Source organism: Drosophila ananassae, chromosome 3L (assembly GCF_017639315.1).
Source record: "Drosophila ananassae strain 14024-0371.13 chromosome 3L, ASM1763931v2, whole genome shotgun sequence".
Lineage (NCBI taxonomy): Eukaryota > Metazoa > Arthropoda > Insecta > Diptera > Drosophilidae > Drosophila > Drosophila ananassae.
In genome coordinates, this window is record NC_057929.1 from 189625 (window position 1) to 210104 (window position 20480).

At 47.5% G+C, this 20480-nt stretch overlaps 9 protein-coding genes across 11 annotated transcripts; 3 read left to right on the forward strand and 6 right to left on the reverse strand.

Moving 5' to 3' along the window:
• Positions 1-197: 197 nt before the first annotated feature.
• LOC6495333 lies at positions 198-11504 on the reverse strand. Its single transcript, XM_014907778.3, has 4 exons — positions 11365-11504; positions 1257-1568; positions 830-1196; positions 198-768 (listed from the first exon to the last, which is right to left on the reverse strand). Exons 2-4 carry the CDS (start codon positions 1553-1555, stop codon positions 496-498), a joined length of 939 nt encoding a protein of 312 aa, XP_014763264.1. The 5' UTR covers positions 1556-1568; positions 11365-11504; the 3' UTR covers positions 198-495.
• LOC6495340 (alpha-tocopherol transfer protein-like) lies at positions 2486-4006 on the forward strand. The gene is made up of 3 exons (XM_001958578.4): positions 2486-2868; positions 2930-3302; positions 3679-4006. The coding sequence occupies exons 1-3, from the start codon at positions 2570-2572 to the stop codon at positions 3931-3933; spliced, it is 927 nt and encodes a 308-aa protein (XP_001958614.1). The 5' UTR covers positions 2486-2569; the 3' UTR covers positions 3934-4006.
• Positions 4143-5629, forward strand: LOC6495341 (neuropeptide FF receptor 2). The gene is made up of 3 exons (XM_032450868.2): positions 4143-4220; positions 4279-4908; positions 4965-5629. The coding sequence occupies exons 1-3, from the start codon at positions 4194-4196 to the stop codon at positions 5517-5519; spliced, it is 1212 nt and encodes a 403-aa protein (XP_032306759.1). The 5' UTR covers positions 4143-4193; the 3' UTR covers positions 5520-5629.
• LOC6495342 lies at positions 5663-19630 on the forward strand. Its single transcript, XM_001958581.4, has 13 exons — positions 5663-5926; positions 7006-7874; positions 7928-8102; positions 8153-8319; positions 8373-8438; positions 8491-9225; positions 9282-10371; positions 10446-10828; positions 10892-11100; positions 11922-12673; positions 12728-12904; positions 18776-19196; positions 19250-19630. The coding sequence occupies exons 1-13, from the start codon at positions 5764-5766 to the stop codon at positions 19566-19568; spliced, it is 5526 nt and encodes a 1841-aa protein (XP_001958617.2). The 5' UTR covers positions 5663-5763; the 3' UTR covers positions 19569-19630.
• LOC6495332 (RWD domain-containing protein 2A) lies at positions 5932-11632 on the reverse strand. Of its 2 annotated transcripts, none has more exons than XM_014907777.2 (2): positions 11590-11632; positions 5932-6890 (listed from the first exon to the last, which is right to left on the reverse strand). In XM_014907777.2, the coding sequence occupies exon 2, from the start codon at positions 6886-6888 to the stop codon at positions 6022-6024; it is 867 nt and encodes a 288-aa protein (XP_014763263.1). In that variant the 5' UTR covers positions 6889-6890; positions 11590-11632; the 3' UTR covers positions 5932-6021. The 2 variants fall into 2 exon arrangements, with proteins under 2 accessions (XP_014763263.1, XP_001958616.1); XM_001958580.4 differs by lacking the exon at positions 11590-11632 and adding an exon at positions 11365-11504.
• Positions 12900-14657, reverse strand: LOC6495331. The gene is made up of 2 exons (XM_001958582.4): positions 14386-14657; positions 12900-14331 (listed from the first exon to the last, which is right to left on the reverse strand). Exons 1-2 carry the CDS (start codon positions 14655-14657, stop codon positions 13257-13259), a joined length of 1347 nt encoding a protein of 448 aa, XP_001958618.1. The 3' UTR covers positions 12900-13256.
• On the reverse strand, positions 14575-16225 carry LOC6495330 (putative N(4)-(beta-N-acetylglucosaminyl)-L-asparaginase GD10667). Its single transcript, XM_032450869.2, is given in 2 exon segments — positions 14575-15899; positions 15902-16225. Coding segments are annotated over 2 exon segments (1035 nt in total). The 5' UTR covers positions 16221-16225; the 3' UTR covers positions 14575-15183.
• On the reverse strand, positions 16999-18484 carry LOC6495328 (putative N(4)-(beta-N-acetylglucosaminyl)-L-asparaginase GD10667). Its single transcript, XM_001958585.4, has 2 exons — positions 18269-18484; positions 16999-18208 (listed from the first exon to the last, which is right to left on the reverse strand). The coding sequence occupies exons 1-2, from the start codon at positions 18376-18378 to the stop codon at positions 17113-17115; spliced, it is 1206 nt and encodes a 401-aa protein (XP_001958621.2). The 5' UTR covers positions 18379-18484; the 3' UTR covers positions 16999-17112.
• Positions 19595-20407, reverse strand: LOC6495327 (60S ribosomal protein L31). 2 transcript variants are annotated; one of them, XM_001958587.4, is made up of 3 exons: positions 20311-20407; positions 19878-20137; positions 19595-19809 (listed from the first exon to the last, which is right to left on the reverse strand). In XM_001958587.4, exons 2-3 carry the CDS (start codon positions 20099-20101, stop codon positions 19659-19661), a joined length of 375 nt encoding a protein of 124 aa, XP_001958623.1. In that variant the 5' UTR covers positions 20102-20137; positions 20311-20407; the 3' UTR covers positions 19595-19658. The 2 variants fall into 2 exon arrangements, with proteins under 2 accessions (XP_001958623.1, XP_044571740.1); XM_044715805.1 differs by lacking the exon at positions 20311-20407 and having other exon boundaries at positions 19878-20141.
• Positions 20408-20480: the final 73 nt, after the last annotated feature.

Consider the following 20480-nt stretch of genomic DNA (forward strand, 5'->3'; position numbering starts at 1 on the left):
ATAAAAGCCAACAACAACTTAGCACGCAAATAGAAGACGTCGAGGTTTCGCTATGAAAATTCTTTATGTATTAAATGTATTAAATGGAGAAGGATAAATCGGGGAGGGCTCTTTCCAAGTGGGCACCACCACGATCGGACGTTAGAATGTGTAGTATGTGCGTTGATAACAACAATAAATTATAATCGACAATAATGTGAGGTTTTTGTAGCCATTTGATGGCATTTCATTTTCTTGGTTTTTTTTTTTCATATTTAGTGTGCACTTTTTATAATATTGTTCAAGTTGCTTTTAGTTTCGATGTTGCTTTTTTTTATGGTTCCGTTTTATAAAATATCAGGTTCTGCTATGACCAAAGATCCCTATAGCGATTTAGTTTCTATACATTTAGTTTATGTATATGTACCGGACCGTTTTGTGTTTTTTTTTTGTGTGTGTATATAAGGTGTATGCATCGGAATATACATCTAAATCCCCGGGCCGCAATTTCACGTCTCAATCAAAGTTCAGCCTGCGAAAAGAACCCTCGTTGCCCGCTCCTCCTACCAGTGGTGGTAGCTTCTCCTGCTCCTTTACGCTAGCTGCCCGCAGCTTCTCATCGACCACATATTTCTCATCCTCTCTGAAGTATGCCGAGAAGCTGTTCAACTGCTCCTCGTACCAAGACGGTCCATTCGCCAGGGAACCATTCTCGCCGCCCATCTCCGCGGGCAGGTACTCCTTGCCAATAGCCTTTTGCAGTGACTCTAAGTTTGGATGGATGTGTAGCTGAAAAAATAAGATATTTATTTTAAAAGATAAATTTGTAAAAGTTTGAATATTAACTCACCAATTCCTTCTGTTTCATCACACCCTTGACCAGTCCCAAAACAAACTGCGTTTCCCTGGAGGCATGCACAATATGTGTGGCCACTAAATTCGCGGGAATGCCGTGCTCCAGGAAGGCGTTCATTCTCTTAAACATCCCAGCATCGAACTGCAACAGCAGGGAATAGGGAATCTTGGTGAAATCGATGATCTCCACCACACCGGCTATGTTCCAGTTGTCGTCCGTGTTTATCTCGATTTCGGCGCGGAAGGCATGGAATCGGAATATGTCGCTGACACTGTGCTTGGAGGGCTCTATGTGGCCCATGCGAGTGAAGTGGATGCGAGGGCCGCCAGGGCCAATAGGATTGGGCAATGAGGTGAATATTCTATAAAGAAATTCAAAAGATTAATGACATGAAAGTAAGGGGGATCCCCAGAAAACTTACCCAGATCGGGCCAGCTCGAAAAGCTTGTCGTCCACAAAACGACTCTTGAGCAGCTCACGCTCTTTGGTCTTGTATGTATAGTAGAAGAGTATCCGCTTTTTGGCCTCCTCGAGATCCCAGTGACAAAATCGCAAAAAGGCCGCCAAGAATTGATCGTCGGTCCGCGCCTGAATGTACTCCTCCTCGTTTAACCAGGTGCGCATCGCCTCAATTTTGCAAACCACATCATTGTCCACCTCATTGAGCTGCTCTCTGGCCACAAGGGCCAGTTCGGGTGCCAGCGGTCGGATGTTAGCCATGGTCACAGGAGAACTGGAAAACGGGTGAAACGTTTAATTTTGGGGGGAAGACGATGCCGAAAGGTGTAGGTGCTATGTGTTTTGTGTCTTTGAAGCCAGGGCTGTGTGTTCTCTGGCCAGGTGCGAACACGACTAATCGAAATATCGTCGCTTGCCTGGACCGAACTCCCCCCAATACCAATGCCAATGCCGAATCGAATCGGAAAGCGCCTCGTCCATATGAAATATGGGGTACACTGGTTCGCGGTAACCCGAAAAACTCAACCGATGGCAAACTCACTATGATCAAACAAATTGTGGCGTCAGATTAGACGCCATATCAGTGACCGATAGGGACAAACACAAATAGAAATGTTTCGCAGATATGATAAATCAATCAATAAGTTCACTTGTATTTCACCAATTGGTTTACTTTCTATTTTAATGGAAGTCAGAGGGTTATTTATTTAATTCCTTAAGCCACTTAATTTCAGTTTAACTTTGATGGTTGAGGTTCTGATTCCGACTTGGAGAAGGGTGGACTTTTGATTTTCAATGTTATCTTTTTATAGATCCCCGATTACCGATTGCAACTACATCCTCTTGACTCGAAATAAATGGCATTTACTTTAAGACCGATTAGCGGGTAATTCCGGCCAACTGTGCAACCCAATTCCCCGATAAGATAAAGTCTATGGCGTGGTCCGATGCCCAGACGCCGTCCAAACAGCTCCCCTAGCAGCTGCACCACAGTATTCGAATATATCTATATGTTTGCCACTGATGCAGCCGAGTCGCAATCTTATCTCGCGGGAGAGACTTCGACCGCCGGGTTCGGATTGGTATCTGGGATGAGGTATCTGGCCAAAATGGAGAGGGAGAGAGAGCCACGTTAGCTATCAGTTAGAATGAGTGGCCATAAAAACCGTAGATTAGCATTTGACGGTTATTTTTTTTCGGCTACGGATTGGCAGAGTGATTTGAGAAAAGTTTTAGTAGCCATCCAGCTGTCAGAAAGCTAACGCCTTTGTCGCCATGGCCGAGCTACGTCCCCTGAGTCCCGAACTGAGGCGCATCGCCGAAACGGAACTTAACGAAGTGGAGGAGCGAGTGCCCGCCGATCTGGTGGCTCTCAGGGATTGGCTGTCCAAGCAACCGCATCTGAAGGCCCGTCAGGATGACCAGTTCCTCGTGGGATTCCTGCGCGGCTGTAAGTTCAGTCTGGAGAAGACCAAATCCAAGCTGGATAACTTCTACACGATCAAGACCCTGATGCCGGAGCTATTCGGCAACAGAACAATGGATGCAAAGAACATAGCTCTGTGTAGAACGGGGTGAGTGGAGTGTCTCTAATTCCAAAATGGAAAACTAACCACCATCCTTAACCACCTTTAGGACCTACGTACGATTGCCCAAACCCTGGGGTCCTGGTGGCCCCCGGTTACAGCTCACCACCTACGAGAAGTTCGATCCCAAGTCGTTCAAGATGTTGGACCTATTCCGGTTCCAGACCATGATTTCGGAGCAGGCCATCAGTCAGGATGACAGCAGCAATATAAGCGGTTACATCGAGATCATAGACATGGGAAAACTGAGTCTCAGCTTCCTGGCCCAGCTGGACTTTACTCTAATCAAGAAAATGGGAGTGTTTGCCGAAAAGGCTCAGCCCACCCGCCTGAAGGGCGTCCACTTGATCAACTGTCCCAAGGAGGGAGTGGCGCTCCTCAATCTGGCCAAGAGCCTCATGCCCAGCAAGCTACAGCAACGGGTGAGTGTCCAAAAATAGCTGACTAGTTGTGGGGGAATTTTAGCTAATTTAGACTCTTATCGGAGGCACTCGACGAGGATTATCAGCCAGCCAGGCCACTGGGAACTGATAAGGGCGTCAAGAGGTCTCCCGTTCGCTCACCCTTGAACTAGTATATTAATTATTATTTCGCAAATCACTGCAAATTAAGTTCCCTGGCAAGGTTCATACATGGTCAAGTGCAACGTAAGGAACACATTGCCTAAGGTCAGTTGCCTACGCCGGCCGGATTCTTATCAGGGCGGGCCAATTGCAGAAAGTATTTTTCAACCAAAGCCTCAACAAACGACACTTTATCTTCCGACTGACTCACCAAGCAACTCTTTACTCTCCACAGTTTCACGTTTATAAAAATCTGGATCAACTGGCCGAGGTGATACCGCGGGAATATCTGCCGGAGGAGTTTGGTGGCTCCAACGGACGTATAGCTGACATTGCGGCGGAGATGGAGAAGGGATTGCTCGCCTACCAGAACTACTTCCTCGAGGAGACCAAGTACGGTGTCAATGAGCAGCTACGGCCCGGAAAACGAGTGACTGCCGACACCCTCTTTGGGGTGGAAGGCTCCTTCCGCAAACTCGACATCGATTAGATTCGGAAAAGTATTAAAATTAATTGTAAAAGGACGGAGGAGTGTGGTCTCCATTAAAGGCTTAACTTGAAAACGGGAGAACCGCCGAGACAGGTGCCGACAGATGGCCGAATCGCAGAGCCATTTGCTTTTAGCGAAAGCACTATCTGTGACACCTGTTAATGGCTTTGTCAATCAGTTAACCAAATTATGGGGGATCAGTGGTTGGTCATGTTAATTTGCACCTCGCCAGGGGCAGTTCCTCTGCGGAAGTCAACGGAATGACTACGTTCTCCACCGGCGAAGAAGTCAGTACCATGGACATCCATTTACACCACTTTTAAGTTTCGAATTCCCATTTCACAGTTTGACTTTAGCAAGTGGGACTTCCCAGCGGAGCGCATCTGGCTACACAAGCCCGATGCCGAGATCACCTGGAAAATCTGCACCTTCGTGCCCCTGATAGCCTTCGGTTTGTATGGGAACATTATAATGGTCTATCTGATAGTCGCCAATCGCTCCCTGAGGACGCCCACGAACATGATCATAGCCAACATGGCAGTGGCCGATCTTCTCACGCTGGCCATCTGCCCGGCCATGTTCATGTTGAACGACTTCTATCAGAACTACCAGCTGGGCTGCGTGGGCTGCAAGCTGGAGGGCTTCCTGGTGGTGGTCTTCCTCATTACGGCGGTGCTCAATCTCTCAGCTGTTAGCTACGACCGCTTGACAGCCATCGTCCTGCCCAGGGAGACCCGTCTGACAATGAGGGGTGCCCAAATAGTGGTTGTATCCACCTGGATATCGGGCATCCTGCTGGCCTCGCCCTTGGCCTTCTATCGCTCCTACAAGGTGCGCATTTGGAAGAACTTCACCGAACGCTACTGCAAGGAGAACACGGCGGTTTTGCCAAAGTACTGGTACGTGTTGATCACCATTTTGGTGTGGCTTCCCCTGGGCATCATGCTCATCTGCTACATAGCAATTTTCTACAAGGTAAGTGGGTTATTCTTTCCTGGGAACTCTGGAACTAAAAGAGATCTTACAACCAGCTGGATCGCTATGAAAAGCGCCTCAGGAGCCGCGAAAATCCCCTGACAGTCAGCTACAAACGTAGTGTGGCCAAGACGCTCTTCATCGTGGTGGTGGTCTTTGCGGCACTCCGGCTTCCCTTCACCATTTTGGTGGTGCTGCGGGAGAAGTACTATGACGAGGATATATCCGTGGGCAGTGGCATGCAGCTCTTCTGGTACATCTCTCAGTACTTGATGTTCCTCAATGCCGCCGTCAATCCGCTCATCTACGGCTTCAACAACGAGAACTTCCGCAGGGCCTACAACCAGATCTCTTGGGTCCGTCGATGCCGAGAAACCACCAAACTAAGAAAGGAGTCGGATCCATCAGATCACTGTTGCTATTGTGCGTTTATGAAGAAGGGAAAAGCGGCCGTTAAAAATGCAGAGGAACCTAAACAACCCAAGACTGCAGAAGTGGAGAGTACAGAGTTGTCCACAGAAAGTTATCCGACAACCAAGACCACAGAGAGGATTCGGGATGAGCCGGGGGATTCCCTAGTGCCAGATATCGAAGCTGATGGATTTATTTAATTCATAGCTCTTCAAGGTACTCCAGAAAAAGAGTAAAAACTATTATAACCAACACTTCCTATAGCTAATATACCCCACAAGTGAGGTGATCCATCAGCTGGCTCCAGATCTCTGAACTAAGAGCTTTATTAACCGTTTCTATAGAACCAGCTTGGTAGTATTCTCTACCACTGCACGTGGTACAGTTCTCAGTGTTTCGTTTTGTATAGTTTTTACAAAAATCCAAGAAATATATGTGAATCAAATGTGTAAACTACTGTTTTTGTTAATCTTTGTGGGCACTGTGCCCTGGGGAAGTGGATTCCAAGTGCTTTTCGAGGAGACATTCCCCACCCACTTTCTCAGCTCGGATCAGGAATCCATGCAGCACAAGCGGGCTGCCGATGTACCGCAGTTCTTCGACCAAGGTCTCTTAAATAATTCAATTAACAACTTTATTTACAATTAAAATTTGAAAAAGCGATCTCTAGAGACTAGACTCTAGAGTCTAGAGCCCCGCAGCTCAGGCTAAACCAAACAATTCAGACTTCATGTAAGCAAAGCCATGGGCCTCCAGGAATCGGATGAACTGACCCATGCCCATGACACCATCCTCCTCGTTGAAGAGCTGTTCGCTAAAGTCTTCGAATCCGCGCTTCCTTTGTCGCGGTTCCGTTCGCACCACGCTGATCTTTTGCCATCGCAGGGCCTTGATGCAGCGCCAGAACTCCTGGACGTTGTCGGCGTCTCCTTCCACGCAAATGATGCCGGGCTTGCCGGGACGACTGAAGCCGGTCAAGTCCAACTGACGAGCTTGACGTATCAGCTCCTGCCGCTTGGCAGAGGACTTGATGTGGTGCGAGTAGATCCACAGGCGTTCCAGGTGGCTAGTGACTGGCTGAGGCGGAGCTGGAGGCAACTTGGGTTCTGAGAACTCGCTATCCGGTCGCTTAAGCAGCTCCTCGATCTTTTCCAGCAGCCAACTGAGTAGCTGAAAGACGTAGGGCTCCGCAGCATCCTCAGCTGGCAGTTCGTTTTGGTAATTTTCAACATCAGTCTTGAGGCACTGTTCCCGGGATTTGCCAAGGAGTGGACTGTGCACACTAACCCGCGCCCGTTCCAAGAGCGGATACAGATGTGGCAGTTCCACCCTGACCTCCACGCTATGGCTGTTGCTCAGATTTAATTTTATGATGTACTCCAGGTGCGACGGCAGATCGGTGAATGATTTTCCTTTATCTTCCGCTAGGAACTCATTGAAATCAGCCACCACGCCGGCATCGAGCATCTGCAGCTCCCCGGGGCCACAATAAATTGAGTTCAGCAACTCCAGCTCCTCCAGCTGTTGGCCAATGCAGCGGCGATAGGTTTCCATCTCATCCTCGGCCATGGCTATCAGAGAATGTGAGAGAATTGTTTGGTTTAGTCAGCGGGCGACGACGGTCTAAGCTTACGGCCTATGAATCCTAGACAAGCAAGGCTAACACATCAGTGTATCCTATTCCAGCTAGCTTCAGTTTCGATGGCTTGACGAGAGTGGCCTCGGTACCGGTGCCCTTCCCATTGGACATCTGCATCCTTCAGCTGCCCACTGTCAAGTATGCCACGGCCCTGCACAAGGATCCTTCGGGATTGCGTCATTTCGCCGTCTATGCCTGGCACCAGGACGAGCTGGAGTACAAGCTCCTGCTTCAGCTGCCCGCTCCCAAGGCGGTGGCCCTGGACTGCCTGGCCTTTGCCGGTCGTGGTTATATAGCCTTGAGCTACAACCTCACCGAGCCCGTAAAGCTAGCACGCGAAGGATCGCCCATCTACGAGTTGTCTCCCGACACCGGAATACGAGCTGTTCAATATTTCTCGGGCATCCAAATGCGGGGAATGTATCTGAGGATAAGCAGCCAGGAGCTGACCCTTCTGCAGGCCTTCGATTCGGGATCGAGCGTCAAGCAGCGGCAGTGTCCCTACTTCAAGTGGATGGGAAGAAGCTTCCAGCGCCTGGGAGCAATTCCCTGCTCCAATGCCCGTCGCCTGGAAGCCTTTGGAATCGATTACACCGACTATGTGGCGGTGGCCAACTATGCGGATGCCGAGGGACGCACAGCCATCCACTCGGAGGTCTACAGATACGATCCCAAAACTCGAAAGTTTCAACTGTTCCAGCGACTTCGAAGCAATGGAGCCGTGGATGTCAAGTACTTTAGTTTGCCGGTGAACGAAGTTAGTCGGAGGCACTTCCTCATCCTGGGCAACACAATTGGTGGCTCAAGTTCAGGCCATGGCGAGGCCGACACCGTCATCTATGTTTTCGAAAAGGGCCAGTTCGTCCCATATCAGAAATTAAGCTTCTACGCCCTGGAGCGCTTTCTGCCCGTCCAGGTAGGTGATATTTCAGAGCATTTTGGACTGATTTTGGAGCAAAATTCTTTCAGCACTCTGTATCCGAGAAATTCTTACTTTTGGTGGCTTGCAACAAGCAGGATGTCAAGATCTACAATCTAAATGACTGGCGGTTCGAAGAGTCGAAGGTGCAGTTTACAGAAGGAGCTTTCAGCCGGGGTGTGGCCAGGATGAGGAGCTATGAGGAGGCTCAGCAGAGCTACTTGGGTAGGTGATCTTTCTCCACCATCCAAACTCCAAATCTCAACCTTTAAAAGTAATTTCCAATGAGAACATGGCCGCCAACGAGACGAACATCTTCCAGCCGCTCTTCAAACAGGACGAACATGCCAATATGCTCCGCCAGCAAATAATAGATTGGGCGCGGGAGCAGAGAAAGCGTTTGGAGCAGGTCGATATGGATAGAATCATAAAAATCCTAGAGGTAGGGCTAGATGATCCATTAATTCTTTTAAAATCTCTCTTATTTTTAAACAGGAAAAATTAAAACAAAGGGAAGAGAAACTACAAACAGCGCACATCAAAAAAGTAACAGCTAAGCTGGTAAGTTAGAGTATCTTTCAGTGTACACTAACCTACTAACTATCCTCTAAAGTTTGAGGATCCTCACATGAAACTGACTCCCAGCTACTGGAAGGCTCTGCAATATGCCGACCAGGCTTTGGATGTCATCGAGAAGAATGCAGTAGCCGCCTTTGGGAGGCAACCCAGCAAAAGGTCTGCCCAGGAACAGATGGTGGAATACAAGTTCGAGGAGATGAAAGTGGATACCCTGGTGGTGCTAGGCACTGTGCAGGCTGAACGTATCAATGGAGTTGATACAAAGAATCCCATTTACGAATCTATCCATGCCGGAAAGGTGTACGTAAGTGAGGAATACAAAGAACAGCCAAGAACCCAAAAAAAACCACTGCTGGAGAATCTAACAGTCCAAGAGCTGGAATTGGAGGGAAAACTTAACCAAGTTAACTGGACAAAGCTGCAGGACCAGACTCTCAAGCGCACGGGTCGCGATGTGCAGTTCATTAAGGCTGCCGTTGAGCTGGAACATCTGGATTCCGAAGCAGTCCAAGTGAACGGCAATGAGGTGAACAATCGCCTACTGGGTCACCTGATTCCAGTGGATGGTGGCGACTTCATTGTCCAGCAGGATGTGCAGTTCGCCCAACCGGTGCAGGTGAATCGATTGCTCATCAACCAGCGACTGAACCACATCCACATCGATCGCCAGCAGTTCGATTTGCTGCTCCGGGAAGCCAATCACACGCAGGTCATTGAGGGATCCAAACGATTCGAGAACGTGAGAGTCATGGAACCAATTACCATTGCAGTAAGTAGAAAAATGACTTTCTTGGACACATATTTAGCAGATCTCCTATTTTTTAGGGTCAACTGAGTGGCGCCGAGCTGAGAGCCATGACTCCCTTCAAGGTAACCCACCAGTCTCTACGCCTCCAAGGCGACTATGTTATAGATGGCGATGTGACCATTGGTAGGCTGCTGCAAGTGGGCGATTTACTGGATGAATCCGCACAGAAGTCAGCAGCTGAGACTTTGAGACGAGGTCTTAACTTAGTTCAACCTCTCCAGGACGTGAATGTCAAGTTTCTGCAGCCTGTTACGGCAAACAACTCGGAAGTAAGCTTTCTCAACGCGCAGGATTTGCAGAATCTAGTCAAGCTTAACGTAGAGGAAGTTCAGGTCGTGCAGGGCAGTAAGCTGATTCCCCAGAGCGTGGAAATAAATGGGGGATTTGGTGAAGTTAAGTGGATGAATGGCATCGATGTGGAAAATCTGACCGACATGCTGCTCACTAAAAGCGGAAATCAAACGGTGGAGATTCCGATGCAATTGCAAAGTCTGGTGGTAGACCAAGTGAACTCCACTCTGGTGGCCCTTAATGGCAGACCATTGGAAGATTACCTCCAGCTGGGTGGGCATCAGGAGTCAAATGCTACAGTTTTTGTCAACTCCTTGAACACCGAGAGCTTAACCCTTGGTGATCTGAACCTCAATGGTCTCATTTTTAAGCAGCCACTGTCTTCGGTCTACGGGCACGGCAGCCAATCTCTGCACAGTTGGCACTTGCCCAGGGACTTTAATGGTTCCATATACGCCCAGAATCTGTGGCTGAATGGAAACATCAACCAGCTGGCCATAGGCCACTTGGAGCAGCAACTGCAGCAGCTGGCAGGCAACATTAAGTACGTGGGTGACTTTAGCTTTGGACATTCGGTAAACATCAGTTCCCTGAGCTTCGGCAACTCGTTGAATGGAATTGAAGCCGATCGTTTCGGTCGCTGCTGGCTGGAAACCGAAGGCGATCAGGCTTTCACGGTGCCGCAGCAGCTGGCCTCGTTGGAAAGTCGCCAAGGCATCTGGCTCAAGGGACAACTGAACAACCACACCCTGGGGACTTTGGTGACTCGCAGCTATAGACTCAACGCCTCGGAGCATCTGCCAGCAGTTCAGTTTGGTGCGTCAATGATCATTTCTAAAATAAAAAACATTACAGGGAGACATATTTGATGCATGCTTGTTACCTTCCAGAAAACCCCATAGTATGCCAATCAGAGATCCAGGTGGGTCGACTAAACGGCCTCCTTGTCCCCGAGAATATGGTTTATCAGAACAATCCCGGATATCTTACTGCACCGGTTAGCATTGCTGGTAATCTGACGGCCACGGGATTGTGCAACTTTAGCAGCCTCAATGGTTACCCCTTGGAACCACTGGCCAGGTATTTAGGTGGCCAGCTGCCGGATACATTCCATGCGGAGGATGTAGAGCTTACACGGCCGCCCACTAGTCACAAGTTGAACCGACATCACCTTGGCGAGCTCTTGGATCAGGTGTGGCTGGACAACGAGCAGATTGAACTAACGGGAGTGGAACTGAATAGTTCCAACTTTGAAGGTCTGCTGGAGATGAAGGTAAACACCTGCCCAGCACAATGCGTAGGAAGTAAACAAATCCCAATACGATTTTTATGACAGGGCCCTGTTAACGGACGGCAGGTGGAGGACATCAGGCGAAACTACTTCAGCCGGACACGCGGAGGCCAGCGAGTGAAGACTCCAATGAGTTTGGCGTCGCATGACGTCACGTTCACCCAGACTCCAGCAGCCAAAACGGTGGAACTACGTGGCATAGAAAGCAGCAGCAGTAGCAATGGCAGTGATGTGGAGAGAAGTGGCAGCGGAGGGTAAGTGTTGTCAAAGTACAGAGTGTTGAAATGGCGGGGCAAAGGGTAATTGGGGCATTTGTATTATTAGGTATCACGTTTCACTTTTGGAATTGTTTACGAGCCGACAGTTTGAGAGGCACTGCAGTGCCCATCAGCTGTGAGCCTTAGCAGGTGCAATTTCTGTACACGTTTGCAAAAGGCGCAAAATACGGGGGAATAACGCGTACAACGAACTGGGTGTTTTAACCAGTAACTCTAGTCGTATCACAGGTGGTTAATTACCTTTTGTGCAGGTTGCTATTTAGATTGTTTTCAAAATTTAAATGCACTCTTTACGGTTGGGCAGTTTTTGGCTTGTATCCAATCGACCACCTGAACATATCACACCGGGTGACTGGTGTCCTAGCAGCACTCGAGTAGTCCACTCAAACGAAACGCGCTTCGAACTCTACCTCGAAAAAGGCATTTCCTAATATTTTATTGAGTTAAAAAATCAAAATGGCCTACCTGCTGAGGCTAGTGGACAGTGTTGCCATCTTGGCAATTTTCCTGTATTATTTTGGCTTTTTTTTAATGATCAATAACAATGACAACTTTTACTATATGAAGTTGGACAATGGAAGAACGAAAGACTCTTTTAAGGAGTGAATAGAGCTTACAAATTCTATTTTTTTTAGTTTTCTTAGCTATTATTTTAGTAATTTACTTTCCCCCATGAAATTCTGGCAACACTAACAGTGCTGCCAGACATTCTTTACATGAACTAGTTCTTCGCGCCCTTTGTTTATTTGAAATATGATACTGTTTATTTAATATATAAACTTATATTTAATTTATAGAAACTTGTCCTTGGATTTTAATGACTTTGTGGCTAATACCTTAAAAACTGGTGGCATCCACACCGTCAGTGGGCAGTGGAATCTTTCGAAAGCCCATGTTTCCGGAAATTTATCTAATGTACTTGTGAATCACTTAAACCCAGCAACCGATGTCCTATTAATAAATAAGAATAATATTGGATCTCCTACGGCTATTAATGCATCGAAAATTGTCAAAGAAGCCACAATAAATAGGCTATATGCCACTGATAGCAGCCAGGTGGCAGATGTCCCTATAGCCAAGTGGATCAACGAAGCAGCTTACATTTATGGGAACCACAGTATTTCCGGTGCTACTCGACTGGAAAGTGTTAGCCTCTATAATGATCTTCGTGTTAATGGGTCCGTAAACGGAATCCTCTGGCAGCCAGAAAACCTCCTTCTCCGGGACACTGACCAGTCATCCGAAGGTTCTCTATTGGTGGCCAACAATTTTCCGGAACAGCAGCGGATCTACAGCAACAATGTGGAGAATCTCTGGGTGGATGACATAAACGGACTACCAGTTAATGAATTATTGCTGAACAAGGCTCAAAATCGACCCAATCTTCACGTAGAAAGCCAATTGATCTTCACTCAACCGCTTTCAGTGGGAGAGTATGATGTGGGAGCCAATGACTTGTTGGATGGAGGCTACAAATGGAAGCGAGGCATAGACTCCAATGACATCGAACTGCGGGAAAATGTAGCTGCCATTAAGGATAGATTTTCTAGTAAGTATAGAAGAAACACTATACTATACCATACTACACCATTCCACCCAACAGATCCTCCAAAAGTGCTGAAAAACATGATCCTCCTGCAAAAGTTGCCTCATAAAGCCAGTCACTTGGAAATCATTAAGGCGGGAAACCAAGATGTTCTGGCTATTTGGGACGAAAACTCAACGGAGGTCATCTATTACACTTGGCAATTGGATAAACAGCATTTTGAGCTTAGTTCAAGTGAGTTATGTAGCTTTATTCGCAAATGAAGTGACACATTAGAACTTATGCTAGGGAATCTTACTTAAAATTAATAAATGGAACTTAGTTGAGACATGCACAGAGTCAGTTAGACAGTTTCCCCAACTCTTTATGACCAATCATAAGGAAAGTAACCTTGACGAAATACTTTGTACACTTACTCAACATGGACATTCTAAAAAGGATTTATAAATAATACGGAAAAAGGTATAATCATGGCTACACAACTACCTTTTAGTTGTTCTCTAATAATTAAGTTGAGTTAATCTGTGTTGCCTTAGTCCATTGAAGTCAAATGAAGATGCCTTTTCTTTTTTTTTTGTAAATGGGTCTAATGCTCGAGCTCATCGCTTTGCACGTCGACAATGGCGCGTAAGATGCCCAGCTCCAGTTTAGCTGAGGCACGCGGCGAGAGCCGGTTCATCACATTGGCTACATACAATCCCAGGGCCTCGTGGCGCGACGAATTGCAAAGATTCTTGAAGAACGTGGGCGGCAGCGAGTTGTCAAAGTTTCCCAGGTTAATAATTTCGGGTGTGTTCGAGGAGGCGGCGTTCAGCTTTGAGTCAAATATTATGTCATTTTTGAAGTCTAGTTCTTCGATGTGCGGCGAGAAGCCGTTCGTCGATGCAACTGATGTGGATGCCACGGTAGCAGCCGTTGAGGATGTTGGTCCACCACCACCACCACCGCCGTTCATTTGCTGGGCCGACGGTACGGTTATTATGTTGATGCCTGGCGGAGGCGAACCATTGTCATCCCGCTCCTTCTTCACCTGCATCAGCTGGGCGGTGGTGGTGTGCACCACATTACTAGTCTGCGTGGGCTCTGGAACGCTAGCACTGTTGCTGGAAACTGTTGAATTAGTAGCTCCGCCTGTGCCTTGTTTGGAGCTATTGGACTTTGCCATTTTCCGGCCACCTCCTCCTGAAGCAGCCGAATACTCCTCAGATAGTTTGCGTTTTATTGCCTCGGGCAGCTGGATAGTGGTTCGGGTTCTCTGACTTGGACCAGACGACGCCTGGGTCGGTGTCGATTTCTGGACAGCTGCTGTCACCGAACTGGGTGCCTTCTTCACGGTGATACCCTTCTTTTGTAGAACTGCTGCTGCAGCGACAGAAACCGAGTTGTTTGACGAGGCACGAGGTGTATTGTTGGCCATCGTGTTCAACAGTTTCTTCTCTTCGAAAGTCGGACGTGGAGTGTCCACATTCGGTTTTGAATACACCCGCTCCTCCTTGTCCGGTGAGCCGGTACTGTGCGACTTTGTGGGACTCTCGCCGTCCGAAGAAGCTGATCCAGTTGAATTCGCTGGCTGGCCAAAATTTTGGCCCTCTTCTTCCTCTTCCGGCTCCTGTACTTCCAGCATCTCATACTCTTCTACCTCATCCATGGGTGTTTGTTCGCTAAAATATTTCAAAGATTAGATGGATACTTTTTCATTAACTTTGAATATTTACTTCTCCTCCTTGATGACCGTTTTGGGCTCCTGGTGGATTTGGTGCATCAGGCCAAAGAGCTTCCATGCCGAGTTGCCCTTGAGCTTCTCCTGCTCGTACTTCTTTTGGAGTACGATAAAGATGGAGCGGGTCTCGTGAACGGATAGCTTGTTTAGCCGCCCGATCCTGGCCCAGGCTTCCTCCTGTTCCTGCTTGCTCGATCCGCCATTGTTGGGATGCAAGGCCTTCTCCTTGGCAATGTCCGCCAGAATTTTATCCAGTTGAATTGCCATTTTGGTCAGCGTCTTGCGGCCCGTTGGTTGCGTGTTGGAATTAATTTTGAAGGCTTTTTTTCTTAGCCCCACAAGCGAAAAATATATAAATTGTTTGCAGCCGCCTTTTTTGCTTGGTTTTGCACTCTCTGTTTTCGGCCGTCTCCTCTCTTCTTCCTTCTCTTTTCCTCTTCTGTATAACCGACGCCGATTTGGCGGAAAATGTGACCGTAATAACGAAAAATACCAAAACACGTACAGTTTTCCCTCGTTTAAACAAATTTCATAATATATTCATGTTTTTTTTTTATTATTCAGGGCACGAAAAATATAAATGTTTTTGTTTGTTTCTATATATTGCACTTATTTAATAAATATGTATTTATATATGTAGATTGAACCGGCACACCGATGAACCGGTAATAAAACCTCCCATTTTCCAACACTGAAATAGAGCGTTAGCAATGTAACATTTAAATTTCTTGCTTATTTTTTTAGTTTTTGTTTTGAAACAATACTTGAGTTAAGAGTTTTGGAAAAGTATACTTCAATTTGGTTTTAACCCTGAACTTGGTTGTAATGGTACAACGTTCCCTTTCTCTTGAGGCGCAATGCACTTCACTTTCTCGAGCCGAGTGGGCTGATCTACACTTGCGGGACTGCTGACCATAAATGGGAATTCCTGCATTCCGTAACACGAAGCAGCATAATTTCCTAGCCGATCCACCGCTATTACCGCACCCCTGAAGTCCTTGTGGTGCTTTATAATACGACGTATGCCCACCTCGCAAGCTTCAGCAGGCGTCTTTCCCGCTCGCATAGCCTCCACAGCCAGAAAGCTGGGCAGGAAACGCATCAAGACATCACCGTTGCCAGTTTCCACAGCGGCACCCACCTCGTTGTCCGCATACGCGCCGGCCCCAGGAATCGGCGAGTCTCCTACACGTCCCGATATTTTGTGGGTCCTTCCGTTGGTGGAAGTGCCCGCATGAATGTTGCCCTCCACATCGATGGCAATCATTCCGATGGTATCGTGATCCTTAAGCCCGATTTCGGAATCGTGTCGGTCCCGATCCTCCGTCAAGCGGGTCAGGGGAGTAGGCTTGGGCTTATAAGGACCGCATGATATCTGAGGATCTGGATAAACGTTCCTCCAGAAGTTCGGCTGGCAATTCTTAGCTGTCCACTGCTGCCACATCCTCTCGGTTTCGGGCGTGACCAGAGATTCAGACTCGAACCCCATGGCTACAGCGAAGGCCGAGCAGCATCTCCCACCAACAAGATGTGGTGTGTGTGCTCCAGGACAAATCGTGCCACCCTGATAGCATCCTTGATGCGCCGCAAGCCCCCTACAGCTCCCACATCCATGTTCGAGCCATCCATCACCATTGCATCCAGAGTGGTCTCGCCGAGCTCGTCGGGGGTTCCTCCGTAGCCGACATACAGTTCGCATTGCTGTTTCTCGCACTCTGTGCAGCCCTCCACCACGGCGTTGCGCGTTTGTCCAATTCCTCCCGGACTCTGCTTAAGGATTCTCCAGGCCTCAACGTTGGCAACCGGATAGTTCCAGGTATTGATCACCATGGGCAGGAGTCCACCATTTGTTCTGGTCCTATTTAGACCACTTAGACTAGGAGTTGTCTCTTCACTGTCAGGGAGTTTGCTATTTTTGAAGTTTAGTTAATTTTGTGATGGTCTTGGAGGAGTTTGGAGGTGACCGGCGGGTGGTTCAAGTCCGCAGAAGCCGCGAAAGCCAACCACAGCAGACAAACGCATCCTAGGATTTGTCCCTCCATTGCTTAGAATTTGAGTTTTTCAATTTTAGCTTTTCTCTGTGCGGTTACGCCTCCGATTGTGGAACTGTAAGTCCAAAAACCGAGACCTGCTTATAAATACTCAGCCGCATCACCTCACTTTCCAGTCTTTTGGTCTTATCGGTAGGTTTTGAATTAAAACCACAAAAGCACTACATTCAGACAATATTGACAGAATCAGTGACAAAGAAGCAAAACCAACTAACCTCATTATTGGATTACGATGCTCTAATCATAATTTGTACAAGACTACCTTCTCCAACCCTCAATCCCCAAGAGAAATGTGGTAAACAAAATAATCTTGGAAAACTTAGGCACATGTTAAGCCAACCAAAATGCTTTTGCGATGAAAGGGATACAACAAATAGCAACATCCCCGAATAATTAATAAAGTTTTCAGCGCCAGGCATATATATATTTATTACATTATATTCATCTTATATTTTATACTTCATAAAATGTTTCTAGATTATCTATTCATATAGATTTAAAAAAAAATGAACCGGTAATAAAACCCCCACTTCCCAACACTGAAAAAGACCGCTAACAATGAATCAATTGTATTTATTCAAATTTCTTGCACAATTTTTAGTTTTTGTTTAAAAAAATTACTGGTCTTTTTATATTTATATTTTATTTCTTGTTTTTAACCCTGAACTTGTTTATAATAATACCACATTCACTTGCTCTTGAGACGAAATGCACTGTACTTTTTTGTGCCGAGGGCGATCTTTTGCGGTACGATTTTTTGCGGGACTGCTGACCACAAATGGAAATTCCTGCATCCCGTAGCACGCAGCGCCATAATTTCCCAGTCGATCCACTGCTATTACCGCACCCACAAAGTCCTTGTGGTGCTTTAGGATGCGACGTATGCCCACCTCAGCGGCTTCAGCTGGCGGCTTTCCTCCTCGCATAGCCTCCACAGCCAGAAGGCTGGGCAGGAAACGCATCATAACATCCCCATCGCCAGTGGCCACAGCGGCACCCACCTCATTGTCGGCATAGGCACCGGCCCCTGGTATCGGGGAGTCTCCCACACGACCCGCTATTTTGTGAAGCGCTCCGTTGGTGGAAGTGCCCGCGTGAATGTTGCTCTCTGCATCGATGGCAATCATTCCAATGGTATCGTGATTCTTGTGGCCCATTTCGTACTCATGTCGAGCCCGATCCTCTTTCCAGCGAGTGAGGGGCGTTGGCTTGGGGTTATAAGGACCGCAGGATATCTGAGGATCTGGATAAACGTTCTTCCAGAAGTTCGGCTGGCAATTCCTAGCCGTCCACTGCTGCCACATCTCTTTGGACTCTGGCGTGACCAGAGATTCGGACTCGAATCCCATAGCTTCAGCGAAGTCCGTAGCAGCGTCTCCCACCAACATAGTGTGGTGTGTGTGCTCCAGGACACATCGGGCCACCCTGATAGCATCCTTGATGCGCCGCAAGCCCGCCACAGCTCCCACATCCATGGTCGAGCCATCCATCACCATTGCGTCCAGAGTGGTCTCGCCGTTCTCGTCGGGGGATCCTCCGAAGCCAACAGTCCGGTCGCACTGCAGTTTCTCGCACTTGGTGCAGCCCTCCACGACGGCGTTGCGCGTTTGTCGAAGGCCTCCCTGGCTCTGCTTAAGGATTCGCCAGGCCAGAACGTTGGCAGCCGTAAAGTTCCAGGTGTTGATCACCATGGGCAGGAGGAGTTCCCCTGTCCTGGTCTTGTTTATCTTTGTCTGTGCTTCTACACTTGGTGCAGGAGTCTTATCACTGTTAGGAGAAGAGCTGTTTTTAAAAATGACTAACTTTTTACGGCCCTTCAACTCTCACCTCTTAGAAAACGGAGTGGATTTGGGCGAGACCGGGGGCTTGTTCAAGTCGGCAGATGCCGCAGAAGCCAACCAAAGCAGACAAACGCATCCTGGAACATATACTCTCATTGTTTAGAATTAAAGTTTGGCAATTTTATCCTTTTGATTTGCTTTTTACGCCTCCGATTGCGATACTGCAAGTCCAATAACAGAGAGCTGCTTTTAAATACTCAGCCGCCTAACCTCACTTTGGTCTTATCGGTTGTTTTCAAAATACTCTTTAAAAAGGAGTCCTAAGTTCTATGAGTTGGGTTGATTATTTAAAAATAAATCGAAAAGCTTCCCAAGGAATCATTAGAGTATCTTCTACTTGAAAGACTAACCCATAATAGTACCTACCTTTAGCTTACATTCTTTTCAAAATTTAAACAAAAAATCTGTCTTACTTCAAATCACCCAAACCATCTAGAAAAGTGTATCCAGTAGTCTATATTATTTTAGTTAACCAGTGCCATTGTTTTTTCAGGCTTCTCCCAGCTGATGCAGCTCCGCAAACAGCTATCAGAGCAAGTTCCTAAAGAATGGCCAACATTTAATGATTTGCAGTTCGGCCTGCTCGGGTTTCAGTGTCTGGGTTTGAACGAAGACGATAAGATATTGGTGAAGTGCATCGACAAACAAAATAATAGCCGGGAGGCTAGCTTCCCCAGGCGAGATGCAAAACAGTTGCTACTTGCGACAGATACAGATGACATGCCCCTTCTGCTGAGGACCTCCCGAGCTGTGGAGCTTTGGAAGTGGATCAATGGTAGCTATACGTTAGCCCAAAACCTGTTTCACGGGCAGCAAGTCGAGCAACTGGAGCTTATTCCGCAACACCTGGACATGGAGAAGGGTCTACTGGCGGTCCTAACTTCTGCGCCAGCACCAGAAATCACAATTTACAGGCAGGTCCTCGAGAAAATTATAAAAACCATGTCTAAAAACCACTCTTCCACAGCTTTAGGAATGGCGACCTAACCGACCTGCATCTGGTCCAAATCCTAGAACTACAAGACTCCAAACAACAGCGCGTAATTCGGTTCATGCATCTGCCAGAGTCCAAGGATCTTCTACTGTTCGTGTCGAACCTCCTCCCCGAGCAATCGCTCACGATATTCCAGTACCGCGGTGCAGCTGGTTTCCAGAAGATCTTAGGGGAGAGCAGTCTGCCACACGCCAACGATCTGAGAGTGATTGAGATGCCCGGCACGAAGCTGCTGTCCTTGGCAACGGACGAAACCATCTACATACTGCGACCGCAGTTTACCACACTTTAAGAGCACTCGATTTTGCACAACACTTGTTTTGGTTTTCTAAATAAAAATTTACTTTTTATTAACCGTTTTCAAGGGTCTCTAATTCTTCGCTTAGTCGTCGCTGGACTCGACATTCTCGGTCTGCAAGTTCTTGAAGGTGGACACTGGCACGTAGGTCACGTAGGTGTACAGTTTGTTGGGAGAGTCCTCATCGTCGTTGCGGCGACGGGCCAGACGCACGCGTACGCGGAATGGAGTAGACCTGCAAGGCAAAAAAATAATAATGATTAGATTGGTATAATTTTTGAGGGGTATGTTTTAAGGACGCACCTGATACCCTTGGACCAGATGTGCTTGTTCAGACGAGTGTCAATCCTCACGTCAGTGGTGCCCATCTCCTTCTCGGCGAACTTGCGGATCTCCTTGATGGCGCGGGGGGCACGCTTCTTGAAGCCGATGTTGTGGACGCGCTTGGCCAAGTGGATGGTGCACTCGCGGGTCACAACCTCGTTGATCGCCGACTTGTTGATCTTCTCTCCCTTAGTCTTGGTCATTGTGCTGTTTAATCCGGAACGGTGCAACTCACTGTCCTGTAATGTAGAATGCCGTTTAGCAAAGTTGAACGATTCTCACTAAAATCGCACATGGCGGATATTCCCACAACCGAAATAACGCAAACCAATTCGCCAGGCACAATATATTTATGTCATTTTGGGGAATTTCGCTTGCAAATTACGGAAAAAGCCACGTGGGGCGTACATACCAATTCGAATCAGAGGTTAAAAAGAAAGAGGAAGATATGGATGACATGTATGTATTTAGATCGGATATCGATAGTTTTGCAAAACTTCACCCGGGTGGCAGGGTTGGGGCCCATAGCGTTGCCAGATAATATAAATTAAAACATAATTTTAAATTTTACTCCTTAAATGA